This window comes from Lagopus leucura, unplaced genomic scaffold, assembly GCF_019238085.1.
Source record: "Lagopus leucura isolate 7727_CA_CO unplaced genomic scaffold, USGS_WTPT01 Super-Scaffold_100159, whole genome shotgun sequence".
Lineage (NCBI taxonomy): Eukaryota > Metazoa > Chordata > Aves > Galliformes > Phasianidae > Lagopus > Lagopus leucura.
In genome coordinates, this window is record NW_024962335.1 from 2,306,922 (window position 1) to 2,330,935 (window position 24,014).

General features: G+C 38.8%; 1 protein-coding gene across 1 annotated transcript in view; it reads left to right on the forward strand.

Moving 5' to 3' along the window:
* The window catches only part of ACSS3 (acyl-CoA synthetase short chain family member 3), a 76,217-nt gene that overhangs the window by 11,555 nt on the left and 40,648 nt on the right, over positions 1–24,014 (forward strand). The window contains exons 3-8 of the mRNA XM_042889874.1: positions 3,053–3,241; positions 9,698–9,832; positions 10,422–10,562; positions 11,588–11,668; positions 11,751–11,846; positions 23,106–23,257. Coding sequence (XP_042745808.1) covers positions 3,053–3,241; positions 9,698–9,832; positions 10,422–10,562; positions 11,588–11,668; positions 11,751–11,846; positions 23,106–23,257 — 794 coding nt within the window. The remainder of the gene's footprint in view (positions 1–3,052; positions 3,242–9,697; positions 9,833–10,421; positions 10,563–11,587; positions 11,669–11,750; positions 11,847–23,105; positions 23,258–24,014) is intronic.

A 24,014-nucleotide genomic window follows, 5' to 3' on the forward strand; every position in this document is an offset into this window, starting at 1 on the left:
TAGAACTCCCCTCTTGTGTAGAGTGGATGCTGTGGCGTTGCTTCTGAGCAAACACAAAATCCATGCTGAGTTGGTAAGTGTTACAGAATCTCCATCTCCTCCTCTTTCTCCTCCCTTCTAGGAGGCATGTGTCCCACAGCCAGTATCCCAAAACAGAAAGGAAAATGGACAATATCTATGCTTGTCCCAAAAGATATGCTTGTCCTTGAAAGATATCTCCCTGATATGAACATGGTGATATATGAGGAGAGGAAGGGTTGCTGTCTTTGGTTTAGAGGCATGCATATGTGACACAGCTCTTTTTACAGCAAAAGGTGCACTTTGGGATGTTTCAGAAGCTCTCAGTATTTGAAGAATCTTTTTATGTTTAGCCTATGATGAGGGACTGTACTCTGCTGAGACCCAGGCGTTGTTTAAACCAGTAAGGTTTGGAATTCCTCTTTTAACCATTTGGAGTGAAATTTTCAGTTTGGTAGAACTGCGTCCAGTTCTGGGCTCCCCAGTACAAAAAAGACAGGGATCTCTTGGAAAGAGTCCAGCGGAGGGCCACAAAGATGGTGAAGGGCCTGGAGCATCTCTCCTATGAGGAAAGGCTGAGTGATCTGGGTCTGTTCAGCCTTGAGAAAAGAAGACTGAGAGGGGACCTGATCCAGGTCTATAAATATCTAAGGTGTGGGGGGCAGAATGGCGAGGCCGGACTCTTCAGCAGTGTGTGGAGACAGGACAAGGGGAAACGGCCAGAAACTGCAGCACAGGAAGTTCTGCACAAATGTGCACAAGAACTTCTTTACAGTGAGGTGACGGAGCACTGGAACAGGCTGCCCAGGGAGGTGGTGGAGTCTCCTTCTCTGGAGATGTTCAAGTCTCGCCTGGATGCCGACCTGTGCGACCTACTGTAGGGAACCTGCTTTGGCAGAGGGGTTGGACTCGATGATCTATGGAGGTCCCTTCCAACCCCTACAATTCTGTGATTCTGTGATTAGTATCTTCTAAACAGAATTCTTGTGATGGGGACCAAAACTGCATTTTGAACCACTGGGGCCAGCCAGCTGGTTTGCTTCAGAATAGCAGTGTCTCAAAACCTGAACTGCTAATACAGATATTATTTGTTTGGTGGCTGGGTGCAAATAAAACATGCTCACTAGGGCTTGTGTTTGATGTAAGTGTAATTTAAGTCCAGATCTTCAAATCTGAGAGTCTGCTTCAGTCTCTTATTATATCACTTGTCGAAAGCAATTTTATTACTGAGGTGTCAAATATGTTAAGGCAATGGAGCAATCTTAAACTTTGAAGCAAAGTAGAGAAACAGCATGCTGGTAGGGAAATAACAAGTGTAAAATCATGAGTGATGAAATATGCTTTCTTTATGTAAGCCATAAATGAGAACGTACTGTTACAAACTGAGAAGTTTCATGGCTTTTAACAGTTTTATGAAATGTTCATACTCCCACTTTTTTTCTGTTTTAGAATGATTGCTTGAATGTTTCAGGGTTTTCACATCAATCCTGAGGGCAATGTAAACATGTTTTATGATGTTCCACAATCTTCCAAGAAGTTGCAGGTGGAGGCAGTGTTTTATGAGGGTTGCTCTGAAAGTAGTGCCTCATATTTTATTATTTTGGCCTGTGATGTCAGAGGTGGATGTTGTTGGTTTTGCAGTATGGGTTGAACCTTCCTGCTTTGGCTGTGTGCATGTCTAAGACTTGTTGATTTGTTTTAGTGTATTGACAGGTATTAATACGTCTAGAATTAAAGATATTTATTCTGGTAATGAGCTGTATTTAAGATGAGAGGGCTATTACGAATGAATTGCATACATTTATGTGTGTTTGCAACTTGGCGTTCTGATGACTTTGCCTTACACACACATGCTGTCTTGTGGCTGAAAATAACAGCAGGGATTTATGTGGTGCTTATAAAAAAGGGGGGCTTCTGATGTGAGTATGCATACTTGGGTCTGTTTTCTTAAATCCTCAGGCAGAGGTGTAGAAATATGCAGAGTCTGATTGTAGCAGCAGACTCTGAGCAGTGTGTTTAATGTAAACACAGCTCAGATGCTTCTGGAGCTCTTGGATATTCCAGTCTCAGGCCACAAAGATGTGCGATTCTACTGAACAGAGAAGCAATGAGGTAATGCTGTGCCCCTCTTCAATACATTCAATGTGACTCTAAAAAAAACACTGAATGCTTACAAATCACTGAAAGTAAGAGTGATACTAATATTTAAAATGCTAAACTGCATTAAAGTAGCTCTTTAAATAGAGAAAATGCAAATTTGGAGAATAATATAAATGAAAGTAAAACGTTTTAAGGCAGATCTGCTCTCCTGAATTGTACATCCTTCAAAAAGAAAAACCTTCCTTCCTCTTGTGCTTATACAAGATTGGCCTAAGCTGTTCCCATTGCTTATGTTATTTGCTGTGTCACTGAAAACATGCTTTTGCTTGAGTTGCTCGGAAGTGGGTATTTTTCATTCTACAGGACATATCCCCTTGCTGCTCTCAGGAGTCTGTGTTACCCTTCTTTTCTTCCCAGTCTGATAGTGCAGAATGGTAAGAGTCTTCCACAAGGCTGACCTTTACTTAAAACCTTACCTGTGTGGTATAATGAATACAGAAAGAATAATGCATAATAGGTCAGGTGTGAGGTGTTCATATATGAGTAGATTCACAATGACAGTGAAACAAATTAGAATCTCATAATTTCTAATATTTATTGTGGTATTTTGTAGTGAATGACAGCTTACTAAGGAAAAAACTACTATTACTATTGAGTGAGAGTTCCCCTGTCAGACAGAGCAACTGCTTTTCTCTGAATTTAGACTTACATATGTATTCTGATACCCCAAGAACTTCCCAGACAATTTCAGTTATTAGTCTTACTGCTGGTGTTAAACTATTGTAAACAAAACTCCTGTTCCTGTTACTTCTAGTTGGACTGAGGGTTGCATTGTTCATCAACTTTCTGTGTCTTACTTGCTTGTCTGCTTTATGTGCTGAGTCTGTTGATTGTAGGAAAAGCTTTTAATATTGTGAATGTTTTGTCAGTACAGGTGTCCAAGTTAGCTGATGTCATGGTCAGACATGGTGTGAAGAAAGGAGACCGAGTGGTCATCTACATGCCTATGATTCCACAGACAGTGTGCTGCATGCTGGCATGTGCAAGAATAGGAGCCATCCATAGCCTGATTTTTGGTGGATTTGCATCAAAAGAGCTCTCTGTTCGCATTGATCATGCAAAGGTAATACATACTTGGAACAACAAATGCCACTGCATTAGTTATTCTTGTAAACCAATGTCAAAAACTCTTTTATTTTTTCCAGAAAGGGAAATCATTTTGTGTGACACAACAGCTTCAATTTGTCTACAGTACCTAACATTGAAATGTGAACACAGTACTGCTTTTGTGTGGTGATATTTTTATTACAGCAGACATTGAAGTACAGTTTTTGATTTCTTACAGAAATCATGACCGTTTAACATACTGTTCTCTGCTTAGAAAATAGCAGTCCATCAGTCTCTGCAAAACATCACCTTAAATTTGGCTTCTTACCCAGCGTTTTCCTCAAGTGTGAAAATCAACATCACACCAACCCTCAGTAACTTCATTGGTTTACTTCATGTTTGTACATGTTAAGTAGTAATTTTTTCAGCTATATGTCTACTTCATCTGGTTTGTACAAGAATTAAGACAGCCAGTGAGCTAATTGTCATAAGTGGCTCTGTAGAGAACACAGATAGAGGCAAATGCTTCAAAGGCTTCCAAGTTAGGTACAGGTTAAGCATGTTTCTGAAGCATTATGTAAGTCTTTTGAAGTGTAAATACAAATAATAATTTAATAACCTGCTTAGTAGTTTTTATTGGCATATTAGTAGCTTGTGTATGCATGAGTTTCATGCCAACTAACAATGTTTGTATCAGAAATTTCTGTTCTTGTTTTCTACCACTGAACAAGACAAAACCTTTTGTCATCTTTACTGGGGTCACTTGGATCACGCAGCCCCTCTGCAGCAGCCATTGTCTCTGATTCCTATTGGCTAGAGTTAGAAGCTGAATGCATTCTGCAGGGTGAAGTCTGCAGGATTTGTGTAACTTGTATGCAGATTTTTGTGCACAGAAGCGCTCCTCAGATCCCCAAGGTTCAAATTTTATGAATGTCTGTAAAACAAAAACAGTGCTTTGAATGCATCTCCCTTCTCCCCTCCCCTCCTCCCCCATTTGTGTTTTAACAAAACAAGTTAATAACAAGAAATAACTGAAGTACTTTGTTGGACTTGTGAAAAACAGCTGGAAGGAAAGTAGTGACAGCTCAGATTTTCTTTCTTCCCACTCCCTGACTTCTTCAACAAGCTCTGAAATTAATCTTAACACAAAAGTTTTTGATTAGGGAAAAACAATGTAGAAGAAAAAGCTTTAAAAATTGAAGTTGTTACAGTGTGAATCATTTAGCATGTTTACTTTTAGACTGCTTTACAAGCACTGCTTACATTATTTACTCAAGGTCATTTAGCAAATCTGTTTAATGGTTAGCTATAGAATCACTACCTGCAGGCCCTGGAATAAATCTTAATTTGTGTTATGGTGCTTTTTTTTTTTTTTTTTTTTTTCCTCTTTAAAAGACAGATCTAAATACTTTGGATTATTTTTGATCCGTATGATGTATAATGAAAGTGTAAGTAAAGGGAACAGGCACACGCCTGTTCCTATTTAGGCTTCCCCAGTTTTGCAACACTACTGAGATTATCTCAAAAGTACGAATCTTAGTGACTGTAATAGGTAGTGTTCTTGTGAACTCAGAAGTTAATTTAAGCATTCTCAGCCTTCCCCAGCCTTTCTATTATTCTGTTTTCTGTGAACTGGGTGCTGCAATACAGGACCTAATTTTGATAACATTAACTTGAAAGGAGGACTTGGAATAGAAAGTTGGCTGCAAGGGGCATTTTTGGAAGCAAGGGCAGACTTCAAGTTTTATTGGAAGAACTAAATAACAGACACCTGTTAGTACAATACATTTACCAGCTTGCCTTAATTTATCCTGAATTTTAAGTAGGTTTGGGAATGCAGCAAAGTTCTGCAGCTGATAATTTCTGCTCTTGTCAGGTAGTGGTAGTGTTACAGATATTCTGTGGTGAATTGTGATGAAGTGATATGGAGTGTGAGAAGAGGCATTTCTTGTTATCTTGCCTTTCATCTGAATTTGAGAGTGTATATTTTGCAGTATCAAGATAATAGGTACTTTTTCAGAACATTAACTATGTTTTGAGAAATCAACATGACACGTTGAAGGGCTTTATCTTAGTAAACTAGGAAAGCTGAGAAGAATGCTTTAAGAATACTACACTTCTCTGCCTGCTTAATAAGGTAGCTGCTATGCATTCAACAACTAAATTTTTTATAGTAGTTCTGGAGGGCTTTTTAGATTTTAAGTACAAGTCCTCCAAAATAAATATGTGTAATGGAGTTCTGCAGATAGGATTTTTGAAAGCTCTTGAGGCTTAAGCAGTGTTATGATTTGCAAGTGAGCAACAGTTCTTGAAAATGAAAAATGTGAGAGATACTTAGGTTATTCAGAATTATCTGTTGTTTTCCACTGAGGTCAGAAATACTGTATTTCTCACTTACAGTTAACACACGTAGGGATATTAATAAGACATCCTTGTAAAAATGAGTAAATATTTTGTAGTAGCTTACTCTGAATAAGATACAGTTCCTGCACACAGATATGGCTATGCATGGTTGCCACTATGTCTTGTCATAATATGATGGATACAGTACAGTCAGGTGATCAGAAGCAGACAGAGAAGGGCAGATCTGCCTGACTTAACCTGGCCACTTCCTATAACAAGATGACCTGCTTAGTCATCTTGGATGAGGGAAAGGCTGTGGATGTTGTTTACCTCGATTTTAGGAAGGCATTTTACCCTGTTTCTGACAATATTCTTCCTGGAGAAACTGACTGCTGGTGGCTTCAATAGCTGTACAAAGAACTGGTCGGATGGCTGGGCTTAAAGTCACGGTGAATGGAGTTCTATCCAGCTGGAAGCCAGGTCCTGTGCCATTTCTCAAGATTCAGTATTTTAAGATATTAATCAATGTGGATGAGGGAACTGAGGACACCCTTACTAAATCTACAGATAATACGAAGTTAAGTGGGACTGTTGGTCTGCATGAGAGCGTAAAGACTTTGGAGAGAGATCTGGATAGGTTGGATCTCCCTTTGGAAAGGGATCTAGATATTCTGTATGGATGATCTGAGTCCAGTCACACGACATTCAGCCAGGCTAAATGCTGGGTCCTAAACTTGGATCATAACAACCCCATGCTGCAGTATAGGCTTAGAGTAGAGTGACTGGAAAGTAGTGCAGCAGAAAATCACCTGGGGGGTGTTGGTCAATGGCAGTGTACCCAGATGGTTAAGAAGGCCAATGGCATCCTGGCTCACAACAGAAATAGTATGACTGGCAGGACTGGGGTAGTGCACTGTGTTGTGAGACAACACCTTGAATACTGAATTCAGGTTTGGGCCCTTTGCTACAAGAAGGATGTTGCTTGTTATGCAGAGATTAACACAGCTGGTGAAAGGAGTGAGTGAGTGAACTGAGGCTATTTAATCAGGAAAAGGCTAATGAGAGACCCCACTGCTGACTGTAGCTGCCTGAAAGGAGGTTGCAGCAAGGTGGGTGGGTGACAGTCTTGTTTCCTTGGGTGACAGGTGATAGGATGTGAGGCAGTGGCTTGAAGTTGCTAAAGGGAAGTTTTAAACTGAATATTAAAAAGAATTTCTTCATTGAAAGGCTGGTAAGCATGGGAGCAGGCTGGCTGGGGAAGTGGTAGAGCCTCCATCCCTGGAAATACTCAGGAGCGATGTGTTAGTGCTTAGGGTCATGGCTTAATGATGAGATTTGGTAGGTCAGGTTGATGGTTGGACTGGATGATCTTGAAGGTCTTTTTCAGCATAGACAGCTCTTTGATTAGACAGCAAGCTCAGCTGCTATTATGTAAGATACATAATTGGCTCATAATGTTTGCAGTTCTGTCTTGCGTTGTCTTGTATGGGAACTACTGAGTCATGGCCTGAACCTCTGATTGATCACCTAAGGCGAGCCATGAGTCAGCCAGAGGAGCACAGGTAAAGGCAATTCACCTGTGCTGCTGAAAGGGGTGGAGCGAGGCTGCCCCCCTCCTAGACCTATTTAAGAGCTGGCTACCAGTGGGGAAGGATCTCATCTGGAGATCCCTCCTTCTGCTGTTTTGTGGTGAGCCCAGCATAAGGGTAAGCCTTCCATTTATTTTCTTTTGTTATCATAATCTACTTTGCCTAACTCTCTTGTTTATTTTGTGATTGTAACTTCTTAATATCCATTGATTATACATGTCTTGAAGCACTTTTTATTTTTACGTGCTTAGAAGTACACTGTAAGTTAGAAGTATCTTGTTTGTATGTTTGTTTTTATTTTATTAACTACTAATACATTACAATTCAGGTCCCTGTGTAGAGCAGTGTCCAGTGTCTGAGAGAAATAAATGTGCATGACCATATGATATGGATTGTGTAGATACAGCTCAGCAGGTGCAGAGTGTGTATAATGGTTGCATGAGCACTGAATTTCTCTAAAATGTGTGTCACTTTTTTAAGGAGAAAGAAGGTGCAACAAAAGCATAGAAAGTTTGAGTTTATAGTAAGATGTGTGTGTCTATGGAGAGAAGAGGAAAGAGCTTTGTGTATTGGACAGCTGAGTGCTTGAGTGCTGGCTCTCTTTGTAAGCCTCTTTATGACAGTACTAACATTTTGTGCCCAAAGCTTGTTTGTTTTCAGCTTAGGCTTTTTACAGTGACCAATAAAAAGTTGACCCAATAAAAAGCATTCATTGTTTCTTCTAAACCTTGCCTTGTACCTACTAGAGTCAGTAGAGGGAACCTCTATGGGAGAGCAATATTGCTTGTCTGGTACTATTGGGCCTTGCTTTATCTCATTTCAACTTCCTTTTTTTTCTCCAGTTCACTATCTCTGGCATTCTTTCTCCACCAAACTTTCTTGTTTTTCCTTCACAGTAGTTTTATTTCTATTTAATCTATCATGCAGGACTATGTAGAGCCATGGAACAGGTGTGAAATGAATGTATAAAAACAATATAGGAGCAGATGTGCAGAGGAGATACTATCAGTAGGCAGAGAGGTAAAACTTTAGACCAATAATTTTGAAAAATAACCAGCCTTTGATTTGCACACAGTGATCTGTGGTGCTTTCAAGCAGTAACCCTCATGTGAGAAAAACATCACCTTAGAAAACTTAGTATTGGAAGTCTAAAAGAACTTGCTGCAGGTGATGTAGTTGATGAGCAAAGGGGATGCTATTTATAAATGACTGTAAACCTGGCATTTACTAAAGTCTTTCATTGTAACAATTGAATAGAACTGTGAGAATAAATTTTATTAATTACAGTCTAGATTCAGAGTAGCTTCTAGTTGAAATTGCAGTTTAACCGCATTGTATTAAATCTTCTTCAATCAAAATCACCACGTTCCAAAAGGGAAAGGATGACAAATGCTGAAATGTTAAAGTTCATCTGAAATCTTTAGAGTACCAGCTAATTAGAAAACTTCCTTGAATGGCAGATTTGAACAGGAAACATTTTATTACTGCACAATCAAACAATTTAATCTGTACTTTCCATGCAAAGCTTAATGCAGCCTTAACTGTGGCATTGTGGTTTGTGCCTACCTAATGAGATTTATGCTAATACATGCAATTAGTAGGGTAGCTGGATCAAACCGCACAAGATGCACAAGATAAATGCGCTTCTAAAACTGGGAAAGTAAAGAGGTTGAAGTCTTGTACTTCTATGATTAAAATGTCTTCTAATACGTAGTACCAGAGAAACTACCTTTTATTTCATGAATACAAGAAGTAGAAGTGCTGATCTTGGGATTTAAGTCAAAATAGTTTGTATGCAGTGAGTTGAGGTTTTTTGACTTAGGAAATCTTACGTAATACCTAAGATTGGCTTAATGAAAAAAATGTATCTTCCAAATCCACATTTTGAAATAGAAGTTTGTCTAAAAATAACACCCAGAACAACAGAAATCTGTTCTTCAGTGGATTTGCAACCTGGGTCCTGAAACCATTACTTGAAAGACTCTAGTTTAAATTTCCTCATGTGTCTTAGGACTTTAGTTTATTCTCTTCTGGTATTTGTAGCTTCATTTCTTCTTTACCTTTCTTTTTCTCCATTTTTTTCCTCCGTTATTTATTTAGCTGCAGGCTGAAAAAGAACCAGCAAAGATCTGTAGCTAATTGGCTCCAGGTATATATGTAATTAGAAAACAGACTAATCAGGACGGATGACTTGACACTATGCTTTTCCTTTAGTGGAGGGCTGCATGAAGTTGAGGCTTTCTCTCTGTTCAGTTATTTTTGTGCAACTTGCAAGAACTTAATACGATTGATTTATTTATTAAATTTGGTTGAAAATGGTGAAGAATGTCACAGTTACTAACATGCTGTGGAAACAAATAATTATAGTAGAGGCATGGACTGCAAGATCACAAATGCTTTGTTCTTTAGAAAATGGATCCAACCCCCTGGTACTAATTATGTAAAGATTGATTTCATGCAAAACATGTTATTAGATTGCATTTATGTTATAAAAATATATTGCAAATATCTATATGAACAATTTAACTTGTTTATTTTAGCCCAGACTTATCGTAACAGCAAGTTTTGGAGTAGAACCAAAAAGGAAAGTGGAATACATATCACTATTAGAAGGAGCACTGGCAATGGTACAGAAAAAACCTGAGAAAGTTCTCATTTACAGGCGACCGAACTTGGTGAGTGTACTGTTGGAGTGCCTTAACGTTAGCTTTCAGATACGTATATAGTTGTGGAAATGTTAAGTCATGGCTTGAAGCAGTGATTGAGCACCTGGTGGGAAGGCAGGGCCAACCCAGGGGATATTAGGTGCATACAGTGCACCTCAGTGACCAGAAGAGGTGGAGCCGACAACCACCCCTTCCGAGACCTCATGTAAGGATTGGCAGTGGAGGCAAGGGTATTTCTTTGAAGATTCCTGCATACCTCAGGCCTTCTGAAGCTAAGTAGCTTCTTTCCTTTATTTCTTTACCTGCTGCTGTTTTGTTGAGTGAATCCTCACTTGCTGCACCTGGAATCTTGCTACTCTGCTATTGTTGTTGCTCTTTCCATTGATTGCAGTAGTCCATGTGCCTTTTTTCTTCTGTAGTTAATATTTTTAATGCATGTGTTGTAGTTTGCCTTAGTATTTAATGGAGAAACTTTAAATGTATAACATTTAAGTGGAAAACAGAACTAATGCTACTGTACAGAAAATTGAATAATACATGTTTTTGACCCACTCATGTTTTATTCTGTTTGGATACTTCTCTGTTTTCCTGTGTTTAGGGGCATGTTCCTCTAACCCCAGGTCGTGATCTTGATTGGGAAGAAGAGCTTGCAAAAGCACAGTGTTACAAGTGTGTCTCTGTTCCTTCAGACCATCCTCTTTATATTCTGTATACATCTGGAACAACAGGCTTACCCAAGGTAAAGGACTATCTGTAGACTGTGTTTGTGACCAATCTATTTGCAGTTCCACTTGAGAAAATGTGTAGTTGAAAAGGTTGAAAATATCAACCACAGCACAGTGCTGAAAATGATGAGCATTGTTAGAAATGCTTTAATCTCATTATTCATATTTCTCTACTTCAAAGTCAGTGTCTAGGAGTAAATAATGTTTATTTAAATAGTATTAATATAAAAATAAACTATTTAATTCAAAGCGCTTGTACAATATAAACCTTTAAAAATAGCAGAATAACTTCTATTCATGATTATTTTCTGTATTTTTAACTGAGATATGTGTAGAGTAAGCATTTAATGGCAAGATTAGTTGATATCTCTTCCATGATAACATTTATTGCTGAATAGCTTTGCTTATTCATTACTTACATATTAGCTAGTCTTCCCATAGATAAGATGTAATGGATGACATTACAGATTAAGTGGAATTAGGCATCTTCTAAAGGCTTGTGTTTCTGAACAGTTCTGAGGATATAATTCCCATGAAAATGAAGGTTTAGATTGGGAAGGGCATTATTTGAAAATCTTTGCTTTCAAGTGTCAATTAGTCTTAATGATTTATTTTTAAAAGCAAACTCTGCATATTTATTGGGTTCTTAAAATTCTTTTTGAAGCATAGAAAATGATCTGAATATAGTTGACCAGCGGTGATTTAACTGTCACAAATTCAGAGGCACTATCACATGTCCATAGATATGATTTCGTTCTAACAATGACACAAGTAAAATTATTCAGTTATGGTACCCTCCTAACAAAACTTTTGTTAATCTCAGAGCGAAGACTAAGTTAGAAACTGAAGCTAACAAAGGAAACCTGCTTTCTGAAATTCACATTAGTTAATCGTTACCTGCGATAGCAGTCTCCGTTTTAATGAGTTAGCGTGAGGTATTGGAATTTGACAACTTCAGGTCTGTTCAAAATTTAACTGAAGACAGCCATGCTAATGCATTCTTTAAATGATCTTAAATATTCAAATTATTTTCATTTAGGGTGTTATCAGACCAACAGGTGGCTATGCTGTTATGCTGAACTGGACAATGTCAGCTATATATGGACTCAAACCTGGTGAGGTAATTCTGTTTAAATGCCATCTAAATATTTTGAAACTTGTCATAAAAACAACCATTTTCTTATGTTTTTATTTCATTTTAGGTGTGGTGGGCAGCTTCTGATTTAGGCTGGGTAGTTGGTCATTCTTACATTTGCTACGGGCCTCTTCTTCATGGGAATCCTACAGTTTTGTATGAGGTAAGTGTGTACTGTCAACTTGGACTTTTCTACAACGAGTGCAGTGTGGAATTAGGAAATTTTGTTTTTCTCTCAAATTTCCATTTTCAGCTTATGTCAAAATTAAGGTATTTTAACATAGTACGTTAGGCGTGGCCTCTTCTATTACTGGCTTACTGTACAAATGCAGTTTGTGAGGCACTTCTAATAGCTTTGCAAGAAGCTTAGGTAGCATGTAGAGGAGTAATCTCATCCTTGATTGCTGCAGTGGGAAGTGAAAACTGAGTACTACAGATTCCAGCTTATTAGATTTGCATCAAGGCAGAAGATGGTTCCTGAACTGGAGATAGAGCAAGGAGTCTGCATTCCCTGCTGTGAATAAGCGCTTTCTGGACCTGGTCGTCACCACTGTCACTTCTTGGTTGGATAAGGAACTGGCTGGAGGGTTGGGCCCAGAGAATGGTAGTGAATGGAATTAAATCTAGCTGGCAGCCTGTCACGAGTTGTGTTCCCCAGGGTTTGGTGCTGGGGCCTGTCTTCTTCAATATCTTTACTGGTGACCTGGATGAAGGCATTCAGTGCACCCTCAGTAACTTTGCAGATGACACCGAGTTGGTTGGAAGTGTCGATCTGCCTGGGGGTAGCGAGGCCCTACAGAGGGATCTGGACAGGCTGGAAAGCTGGGCTGAAGCCAGTGGGATAAGGTTCAACAAGGCCAAATGCCGGGTCCTGCACTTTGGCCACAACAACCCCAGGCAATGCCAGAGGCTTGGGGCAGAGTGGCAGGAAGGCTGGTGTAAAGGAAATGGACCTGGGGATATTGATTGATGCTCAGCTGAACATGAGCCAGCAGTGTGCCTGGGTGGCCAAGAAGGCCAATGACATCCTGGCTTGCATCAGAAATAGTGTTGCCAGCAGGAACAGGGAAGTGATTGTCCCCCTGTACTCAGCTCTGGTACTGTGTCCAGTTTTGGGCCCCTCACTGCAAGAAAGACATTGAGGCCCTGGAGTGGGTTCAAAGAAGGGCAACAAAGCTGGTGAGGGGTCTGGAGTACAGGCTTTATGAGGAGCAGCTGAAGGAGCTGGGATTGTTCAGCCTGGAGAAGAGGAGGCTCAGGGGAGACCTTACTGCTCTCTATAATTACCTGAAGGGAGGTTGTAGTGAGTGGGGGGTCGACCTCTTGTGTAACTGATGATGGGACTAGAGGGAATGGCCTCAAAGTGTGCCAGAGGAGATTCAGGCTGGACGGTTAGGAAATGCTACTTTTCTGAAAGAGTGGTCAGGCACTGGAATGGGCTACTCAGGCAGATAGTAGATTCACTGACCCTGGAGGTGTTCAAGGAATGTTTGCATGTTGTGTTGAGGGACATGGTTTAGTGAGAGCTATTGGTGATAGGTGGATGGTTGGACTGGATGATCTTGTAGGTCTTTTCCAACCTTGGTGTTTCTGTGATTCTGTTAGAGTGGGGAATAGTGCCTTCATGCCTCTGTAAAAGTATACTGCAGGAACATTCTGCTGTCCATTGGGAACGTGTTGCTGAAAGCACAATGATTAGTGGTACAAAAGAGAGCAGAATCACAAGGTTGGAAAGGACCTATAGGATCATCTAGTCCAACCATCTTCCCATTACCCTTGCTACCACAAGCCACTAAACCATGTCTCGTAGCTCCTCATCCAGACACAAGATCAACAGGAATGTAATAATGAATTGAAGTAATAGAATGCATACAGAGACTTGCTTTCACATGGTCATCAGGGTCATTAGCTGAAGCTTTTCTTTCTCAGGAGCTGAGGTCCTCCCAAAAAATGCTTTCTATGAAGCTGAATGTCTGATGCAACCCTAGTGGGGCTGTGTTGTCTCTTTCTGAGAAGTTACAATTTCTATGTTATCTTTTTCTTCCTTGTGAGTCAACCTCAGTCAAATATGAAAGGTGGAAGTAAGGGTGAATGATAAGTTGTGACTGCGTCACTGCTGGATGCCCCATGCATGACAAAGTGAGTACCGAAATGGGCATATATTTACTGCAGAAGTATTTCAGTCTGAACAAAGATCTCAGTGATGTCCTCAAAGGTTGTTTAGGTAACAAGTGATACCCTAAATTCGGAAGGTGTTGGGAACATTTTTACAGTGTTTCTTCCACATAGCCCAGTGTCATTCAAATGACTAGACGTAGATTGCAGTTCCGCTATGCATTCAGTAAAGTCGTAGTTAAATTAGATGTGTTGGATTGTTGTCAGGGTTTATTTTCTGGGTTGGAGTGCAAGGGTATGCAGTGTCTTTCCTGATACTCATTGGCACTGAGAACATCAGGAATGATTATATCCTTTCTCAGCAAGAAGGCAGTGGCATGTACTTTAGCTTTGTGACCGGAATTGTTACAGACGGGGGACATGCAAACTTCCTGGCATTACCTATTGGTCATGTGAACTGACATGCTACTGCCATGTGCAATAAACAGAGGGAAGAGTCAGCGTGATACTTCCTGGAAGATCTTTCAGCCGAAGGAGCGAAGATCTGTGGGATAATTTTCCATTAGAATGTTTAGAAGTGCATTTTGTCCAGTGAACAAGGCTAAATCTAGTCTAAAATAAACCTCAAATAACATCTAATGGAAGTTGTAAAGAGTATTGGCATTAAGTAGTATGATCTACTGATCTAGTTTAACTCACCTTACTGCTTGCTGTGTGAACAGTCTGTGGCACTATATGCACTCATGTTATTTATGTTATTTCACATAATGGTAAATTTATTTTTACAACTGCATGTTGTAGGAAGAAGACTGGTAATCTCTCACAGAACAGTAAACTGCTTAGCTATCAATTCTGATGATTTACTCTCCCATTTAGCATTTCTGTAATGGGAAAATGTGACATAAACAAAATACAATGTTTAGAATACAAGTACATTTTAAGATCTTAAAAATGGAATTTGATTTTGTCTTTGTGGTTTTAGGGATTTCTTCTCTTCATTGAAAGCCTGTAGGTAATGTGCTAAGCTGTTCTCTGAAACAAAATTTTTGTCAGAATGTTTTTCTTCCATATCGTGTTCTGAGCTGTAATGTTGTGAGTAACTTTTGTTTTTCAGCTTCTAGGCATTGAATTGATTTTTTTCAACAATCTTATAGGGAAGTAGGCTTGCAAAACAAGTATTTCTTCTAAACTTTAAGTTTCTTTCCCTAAACAACTGAGACATATAAAAACTCACATACTTTAATATTCTCAGCCAATGATGTAGTGACTGGAGGAAACTTTAAAAAAAAAAAAAAAATTCTTAATTTCTAGCTCAATTTGCCTTGTGGATAGAAGTTTACTGACTTTCTTAGTTTGTCAGCTTTCCGCATGAAAGTTCGAAGCCAATGCATTACTGAAATACGATGCATTGAGTATCTATAGTGCAACAGTGGCAATAAAAATGAGACATTTGAGTATAACATATGCATAGATCTTTCTGGAAGAGTCTTCAATATGTTGCCCTTGAGTTTACAAATTAGGTCACGTTGGAACTTCTGAGAGCTTTTTAGTCAGTGACAGATGTCAGCTTGCTGATTGAAGGAGTTACTTGTGGCATGTTTTGCGTGATTAAATATGTGTAGTGGGGCACAGGTTAGGGTGGAAGAACACTTGGAAGTAAGGATTTTTCTAGGGCACTGTGAATTAAAAGTAATTAGTTTTGTCCTTTGTTTTTTAAAAAGAGGATTGTGTTTGTTTCAAAGCTGTGGTGCAAAGTTCTAAGTAAAGGAAGAGTGGAAGATTCGGGAGATACGTTTGAGTAAGAGAATATCATAAACTCATGTTCTAGACTCTTGTAGACAGGATTCCTTAGTAACTAAATATGCTCTTTTGTGGGAAAAAGAATAGAGTAAGTTTTCCGTAATTCATATGTTCGTATCTATACATATGTCCAGAAGTAACTGTGTACTTGTGTACATAAGCAAACTTGGAAATAACTCCAGATGCAGAGATGGTTTAATGATGTTTAGCAATACATACATACATACTATACAGCTGTTCCATCCCTTTTGCTCATCCCTGATGTGACACTTGTCATGTTGTTCTGCATGTTACTGCTTATGTTAAGAAAAAATTACAGCATCGTTATGGATAAAAAGAATTTTCTCTTGTGTAGAAGACAATCTGGAGCCTCCTTTGACTAGTATGGGTTGGCAGAAAGATCACTATAGCAATAGCAAGGGAAGTCAGTTTTGGCTCTGAAAAGATTCCTTTGTCCTTCTGCTGCATGGTGGGTAATTCTTTTACGTCCATACACTATATACCATCCCTGTAAAAATCTTCTAAGTTCAGTATCCTTAAGCAGAAAGTTGTTACTTATTTTGACCTTGTCTCATTTTCTGGAAATGAAGGTTTTAAAGGATGTGTAGATTACTGGAGGCTATATTTAAGTACTGAAAGGCCATCCCTCAGTCTTGAATCTACTTTCCCAGCAACTTAAATGATTTGTGTAGGTGATCAGGGTTAATGTTACGTTCAAAATTAATGAAGCATAAATATAATCTAGACAAACGCTACCTATTTTGTACTTAACTTTCAGCTGATAATGTTTCTTGTCATGGGAAGAATAGATCAGTGTATGAGGTTGAATTTCAGGTATATAGTCTCTACACAAGTTAGAAATCTTTCTTTTCTCTATCCAGAAGGGTGGACGTTCTGGGCAAAGTAAGGATGTAGACATGCAAACAACTTGTGGGAAATGCTAGCAGCTCTGGTACTAGAATTCATTATTGCTCTCAGTAAGAAAAAAACATGGTATTGATTAAAATACCTCATATTGAAGCTAAGAGGATAAATGATCTCATGTCCCTTTAGATGATTGAATGGTGGAGCACTGTAGAGTAAACAATTCTCATCATTACTGCTGCTGTCAAACAAAAATGTGCTTATATGGGAATGTGCATGTTCACTCTGAGATAAAGACAAGGCCGTTCTGGTGGCCAGTGCCAAGTGGGAGCTGCCTGCAAACAAGCTCCTATGTAAGAAGTAGCTCACCAAGGTTATCCTGCGGCCAAGGGGTGTATGAAGCACAATACAACCTTGAGGGATGAGGTTTATGTGCAGCACAGTAGAGGCCTGCACATACTCAGGTCAGCTCTTATGTAGATCACTAACTTTATGATGTGCAATAGTATTTCATTTAGGATTGCTTCTAGTTTCGCAGTATGTGAAATAGTAAACAGTTTACTGTTTTGACTAAAGGCTTTGTGGACTGATTTCTTATTTGTAAACTTTGTAGAGTGAATACTTATTTCTGTGTGTATGAGTGTGAGCAATGCCAGCATACACTTCTAGGAGCTAGTCCTTCTAGTGTCAGCATGTGTCATGCAATTGCATTCTCATATGCACGTGTGTTCATAAATATACCTATATTGCTACTAGTCTCTTATTTTCCCCATTATGTATGCATTGCTTACATTTCTACGTATATTTAATCAACTACAGTTTTCAGGTATGTTCACCTGTTCCATCCGCTACTCAAGATGATTTTTAATCATATTTGTTTTTATTTTTAGAAACTTAGTTTATGACTTCTTTTAAGCTCCTTGGCTTTTTAATAACGAAATTTTTGTGGCATATTTTGAGTGAATACGTAAACATACGTAAACATGTTTGTACCTCATCTCCATCTGCATTTCATTTCCAGATGCTCAGTTGTTATAAGATATAATTTTGGGATCTTCAGGATTTCCACAAATACTTAACAGATAATTCCATTTAAAAACTGCTTTCATTAGATAAACAGGAAGAAAATAAAGAAATAAATGATTTTTCTTTTCACATTTTATTCTCTTACAAGAATTTCATTTTCTAGTTGGAAAACAAACTTGTTTCCAACAGAACTGATACAATTTTAAGGCTCGGAACCACTGTGATTGGCTTTTCTGACACTGAATAACAAGAAGCAAAAACTTTGGCTAGTAGCACAAATGCACACTTATAGAATTAAATATTGTATTAGCTTGAATATTAAATTATTATACTCTAATTAATGTTTAAGCACCTAATACATGTTAATTAAATTCTTTATTCTGAAGGGATTAACTCATCACTGATGCTCTCGTTAAGAAGAGGAATGTGATGTGGATAAAATGTCATTTGCCCAGGGATAAGGGAAGGACTTAAATAGTTTTACAACATCTGTTCTTGACCACTGATAGGGTGGTCTATGTGAAATGTTTTGCATGCATTGCTGGAAGAGAATAATAGCAACAAAGAGGTTTCCATTCTAGAAGATATGGAGTAATGCAATAAGAAATTAAGAGGAGAGTTAGGTCATTTTTCAGTTGTCTCTTTTACATGATGATCTTCCAAGTGGAGCTTTACCACTGTGTGAATGTATGGGGATCATACATTATAAAATTACACCTGAATTTAAAGTGTGTTCATTTTTGAATACAAAAAGGGTAGAAATCTTATTCTTTTAACAATAAATACTAAAGAAAAAGCAGAGTTAGTATCCAGTTGACTTACACATCTCAGTTAGTAGTCTGCTTTTGGTTAGATCATTATGAAACAGTAATAGGACATTTGGAATTTTTCTTTCTCTAAGATACCACCAATTAAGCATTCAGACAAACATTATGAACACAGTGGCTTCTTTCTGAGGATTGAAAATAGATAGGAATAAAAAAAATAATTGCAATCCATAGTGGGAAAAATTATATTTATGGAAAGGGACACCATAAAATTTTTCTTCTGTTCAGAAGACTGCCTTAATGGTGTGTATTTATAAATGGTTGCGAAAGTTTGTCCTGGCCTAATGGTAGCTTGTGGGCTAGGGAGTATCAGGAATGTTCTTCAGATAAGAAGAAAAAAGGCCTGAGCACATTTGCCCAAGGACAACCACTGTTGAATATAGACCAGACTGACTACTTAAAGTGATTTGTTTATTTTTAAATTACATAGTAGGAGACAACTTGTTATTTTAATGATTGCTATGGTAACTACATGCTTTCAATTTTTACTTGTCATAAAACCATTGTCAGGAATGTGAGAACAGTAATGAATTCCTTTGAATATAGCAAATACTTTTTTAATCTGTCCTGGATTGTTTTTCTTCAAGGCATGACAAGCTTTAGGTATAAAGAAGCTCCTTGAAGCCTCCCAGCCCACTCTGGGTTGCTTGTGAGCATTGTATCCCAAGCTGTAAGCAACTTTTCCCTTTTCCCAGAGTGAATCCGTAGACTTGGAATGAAGATGAGAGAGAGGATGTTGACCATACCTGTCATGGAGCTCTGAAATAAAGTAGGAACTTGATTTCAGTGGTCTAGGACAGAGGGACCTATAGTCCCACACAGAGCAAAAGCGGGATGAATGTTGCTGTGCCTGGGGAACCTCTTCCTCAGAGCTCTTATGGGGCTTCTTCTGGTCACTGCTGTTGTAACAAATCTACGGCCTACACAGCAGCAGCAACGGAGGAGCCCAGGATTACACTTACTGTCATCTAGCATGTTTCTTAGCTGTGTTGGGGCATTTCCAGCCATTGCCATCAGTTTACAAAGCTCTGTATCTGGAGTTCTGCTGCTTCTGTCATCTCTCTATCAACACCCGTATTGATTATAATTGTGGAATGAATTCAGTAGGATGCATCAGATCCTTACTGGGGGTTTGGTAACAGGGCCAGTAGCAGCAGGAGAAATTCCTCAGAATGTTTCCTTTTGAATCCTGACATGTCTGGTATCCGTGGGTTTTAGTGGCAATGAGTTCCATGTATAATATTCACTGCACTGAGAGAATTTTCTCCTCATAAGTTGGAATTTATCTTTGAGTAGCCCCTTATTGTTAGCAGTATGGCAGAAAGGGGATTGCTGAGCTGTTATTGATGTGGAGTTGGGTACTTTATTATAACTCTCAAGTGTCTTTTTTTCCTCAAGTAATCCATCCCAATGGCTGCTGACTTTCTCCACAGGAAAATTTTTTATCCCCTTGATCATTTTTGCTGCCTGTGAATCTTCGTTCATAATCGCACATTATCCATCAACACATTCTTCCTGAGGATGACTGCTCAGTTGGTAGACGTTTGATAAATTACGTGCTCAAACTAGGTACTTCCAGAAAGAAAGACATTCCTATCTGTCTATCTTTCTCAGAGTCTCTTGGTAGGTTATTAAAAGAAAGTCTTTTCTATGTGAATCCTCTTAGGTAAAAGAAGTGCCTGTTGCACTTCTGAAATCAGGTGAGGCAGATCACTCTCATTCTGACTGCCTTATTCTTCATTACTGTCATCTTGGTTCCTGTCACCTAGCTTCTATTGACAGCAATTTTTAAAATAAATTTTCATCTGCAGTATTGATACAAATACTGAACAGTTTGTCTTGAAATGATGCCAGCAAATCTGATGGAAGCATCTCATTTGCTAACACTCTTCAATTGACTCAGCAATATGTCACTATATTCTGAGTTCAATTACCCTCTGCTTTATTTTTTTATAATGCTTACTTTTTAAAAAGTCAAAATTATATGTGGTAATAAGCCTCTCGTGGCATCTTGCAGTGCTCACAATTTTTGTATGATAAATGAGAACTCTCTTTGGCAATTTTATTTGTAGGTTTTTGTGCTCTGAAATTAATTTGCAGTCTCAGATTTGTTTTGCCTATGTCAGTTTTTGTTTATGCATTTGCTAAACTGTTACCCGCTGCCGAGGCACTGGAGGGCTTTTTCTGCAGAATCAGTAAGAAAATTCATAGCCAGGCCAGATTTTTTTTTTTTTTTTGCCCCCCTAAATGAACGTTTTGTTTCCTTATTGGTAATTATGTCTTACTGGCTATCAGGGGAATTTCCTGTTCCTTTCCTTATGAGGCTCTTGTTTTATCTGTGGAGAATTGCACTTCTCTAAACCTCAAGTCAGGATCTGGAACAGGTAGAACTTGCTGGAGGTGCAAGGTCTGGGCCTGAGCCCAGCTGCAGCAAGGCTCAAGTGGGGATCAGGCGAGAGGGCATGAGCATAAACTGCTCACAGCTTTGCTGTCATCCCAGCGCTCAAGGTCAGGCCATAGCGTGCCTGACCTTAAGCACCTGCAGCCAAACGCATAGGAGGCAGTTGGGCACTTGAGGCCAGAAACTGAGCTCTTAGGAGCTCTGGAAGTTTACACTTGCTTAAAAATTACAGACTATGTTATTATTGGCAGAATAATCAATCTCATGTCGCCCAGCAGTTAGTCTTTGTATTTTTTTTTCTGAGTTAATTACAAATGTTACTACTTCATTTGCATAATTAGTTAATGAGATGTGTATGGACATTTGGAACGTAGCAGTCTAAGACTGGCTGTGTTAGTGACGTGGGTTGAACTTCTAAGCAGATAATAGACCTGCAGATCTGCAACCAAGTGTTATATGGAGAAGACATGAACTTGAATAAAGGGGTTCCTCAACAAATGTTGATGAATGTTTGAATGAACGTGTGAAAGCTGCCCTGAAGATGTGTGGAAGGAGAAGGCTTAAGGACAAAAAAAATCTTTTATTTTTCTTTGGGAACTGTTACATGAAAGGAAAAAAGGACTTATTTTTTCAGTAAGATAATTGCATTCTTTTGCATGCCATTTTTGGAAGCTCAAACAGGCTGTTAGAAAAACAGAGATTTTGTCATTGATGATTCCCTGGGTATATTTTGTTTATTCTCTGTTTGCTTCTCATCATCTTTTCTACTCTTTAGAAGAAGTCTCAGTTTTATCTTCTGATTTTTCTCGCTTTTTTCCTTCTATAAACATCCTCTGCTTCCTCAGCAGCACTCTCATAGTGGTAGTTCACTGTAGGGCAGCAAAGCCAGTGGGATACAGCCAGCCTCAGTCACCCTGAAGCCTTGAAATCTGGCAGCACTCTTGCAGCTTCTCACCCATGCCATGGAAGAGTTTGCAATGGGCAGAGAATTTGGGAGCGCGGAAAGGACAAATTCCCAAGAGGCTGCATCATAGCAGGGGGTGGCTTTCATTGATGGGATGGGCAACAAACTTGATTTGTGTGCCCTTCTGTAAAAGGATTTACTGTGTTACTAGTGCCTTCTTACTGGAGTAAAGGTAGCGGATTTAGCAAATTCTTCAAGGTATGCACGTGCCTGTGTTCTTTCCGTACCTTCACAAATTGAGGTATTAATTAGAGTTTTGAATGTTACTTTTTTCACTAGACCTATCAATCTCTCGTATTGTGTTTGTCTTCTTGCAAATCTGCTGTTTTAAATGGAAAAAGTATATCTAATTTCTTGAAAGCTGGTGGCACATGTCAGGACTGTACTGCCTGTGGCTGGCTAAGAATACAAAATTGTGCCTGTAATGAAATACATGAATGTGAATGACACTTGTTAAGGATGCACTCCAAGTTTGCATTTACACAAGTAGTGTGGAGGTATAAATTTATTTTATGACTGGTGAACTGCAGTGAAGTTGGTGATTTTTTTTTCAGTGGTGAAGCCTTCTTTATATTGATGGCTATTTGCATAAATAATATGAAATAATGATGAAACTGGGTTTTGCAATATGAAGAGCATGTCTCTCCTATATTGTTTGTATGCTTTATATTTGGAACACCATAGAAAACTACTTTTATTATTTTTTGTTGTTATTTACCAGTGGACAATTTGTCGCTTCCAATTACTTCTGTTTACAATTTTCCTGACCATGCCCTGTAGCTAAAACCAGTGTTTAGTTTTCCAAACCCTAACTCACTCCCCCAAAATACATACCATAGTCTGATATCAGACTAATGCAGTAAAGGGTATTTGGTTTCTCTCTGGTCTTCATTTGCAGCAGCAGCACAAAGATACCCAGAAGCCAGTTGTAAGCAGCTGAATGGGGATTTCTCCAGAAATAAGAGAGAATTTCTAGGTAACAAGTTGGTGTTATGACAGGTAGTTCTGTGCATGGGGGATATAGCTGAAATGCTACTGCATCCAGAGACTTGTTCTCCAGTGAGACTCAGTGTTTTAACAGCCTGTCTCACAATAAGGATAGATGTAGAGATGACTCCCTCTGATGCCAGTGTAACAACAGCTATTTGGGCTGTCTTTTCATTTGCTTGTCAGTTTGTCCTGTTTTTCTCAGTAGCAGCTGGTGTATCCTGTACTCGTTCAAGAGATTGTGCCCAAAGCTTATGAAATTTATTTTTTCAAGTTAATGCACATACAGTATTGTTATTTTTAACAAATTCTGCTTTAAAGTCTTATTTGAAATTAGTTCTGTTGCTGTGCTACCACTACTATTACATGTGCAAGCCTTGAACTGTCAAGGAATTATGTATTTTTATCCTGTGACATTTTAAATTATTCTCTCCATAGGGGAAGCCTGTGGGAACACCAGATGCTGGTGCCTATTTCCGCGTGCTAGCAGAGCATGAAGTAGCTGCCTTCTTTACTTCACCAACTGCAATTAGAGCAATCCGTCAGCAGGACCCTGAGGCAGCCCTGGGAAAGCAGTACTCTCTAAAAAGGTGAACTAAGGATACAGTGGAAGCAGTTTCTTACAGAAACGTACTGGATAAACTGAGAATAGCAATGTTTGGGGCTTTATCCGCCTCTGTATAGCAGAATTGCAATGTGGTCTTGACAAATCAGGTGTATGCATTTGGTTGTGAATTTCTGTTGATTGTTTGGAGGAGAGATGAGCTATTAAAAGTATGACTTTAATTACCATTAAAAAGATGACTCTAAGATTAAGAATTCTTAGTGAATTAAGGTTGCTTACTGAGTTTTACTCCACTGTTCTTATACCCTGCAATACAGTCTTGGATTACATGATCCTGTACCATTTTCCCATATGATCTCCCACTTCACTGAGTGCACAGGATCTTCAGTGTTCATTTAATCAGAAGCTAGTCAATATCTTATCTTTCCATTATTTAATTTCTGATTACAGTTATGTACTGCTATTTCATACTGTCTTTTGAAGTGTTTATCGCTGTGCTACCTCTGTGCTTCAAAACTGTGAGTGAGTTCATCCTTATAAATCCGTTGTGAGATGAGAGAGTGGTATTAGCCGTGTTTTGCAGATGGGGAAGCTGAAGCACAGGGAGATTAAGGTCAAAGTCTTCTATTAATTTTGAATACTCAATCTAAGCCACTAAAGTACTGCTGTTGGAGAGGTTTTAGCATTTTATGATTAAAATACATTATTAACGTTATGCGGTTAAAATGCTTCGCATGTTGACTTCATGTACCTGTGATTGTTCAGTAATTCTACAAATGAGG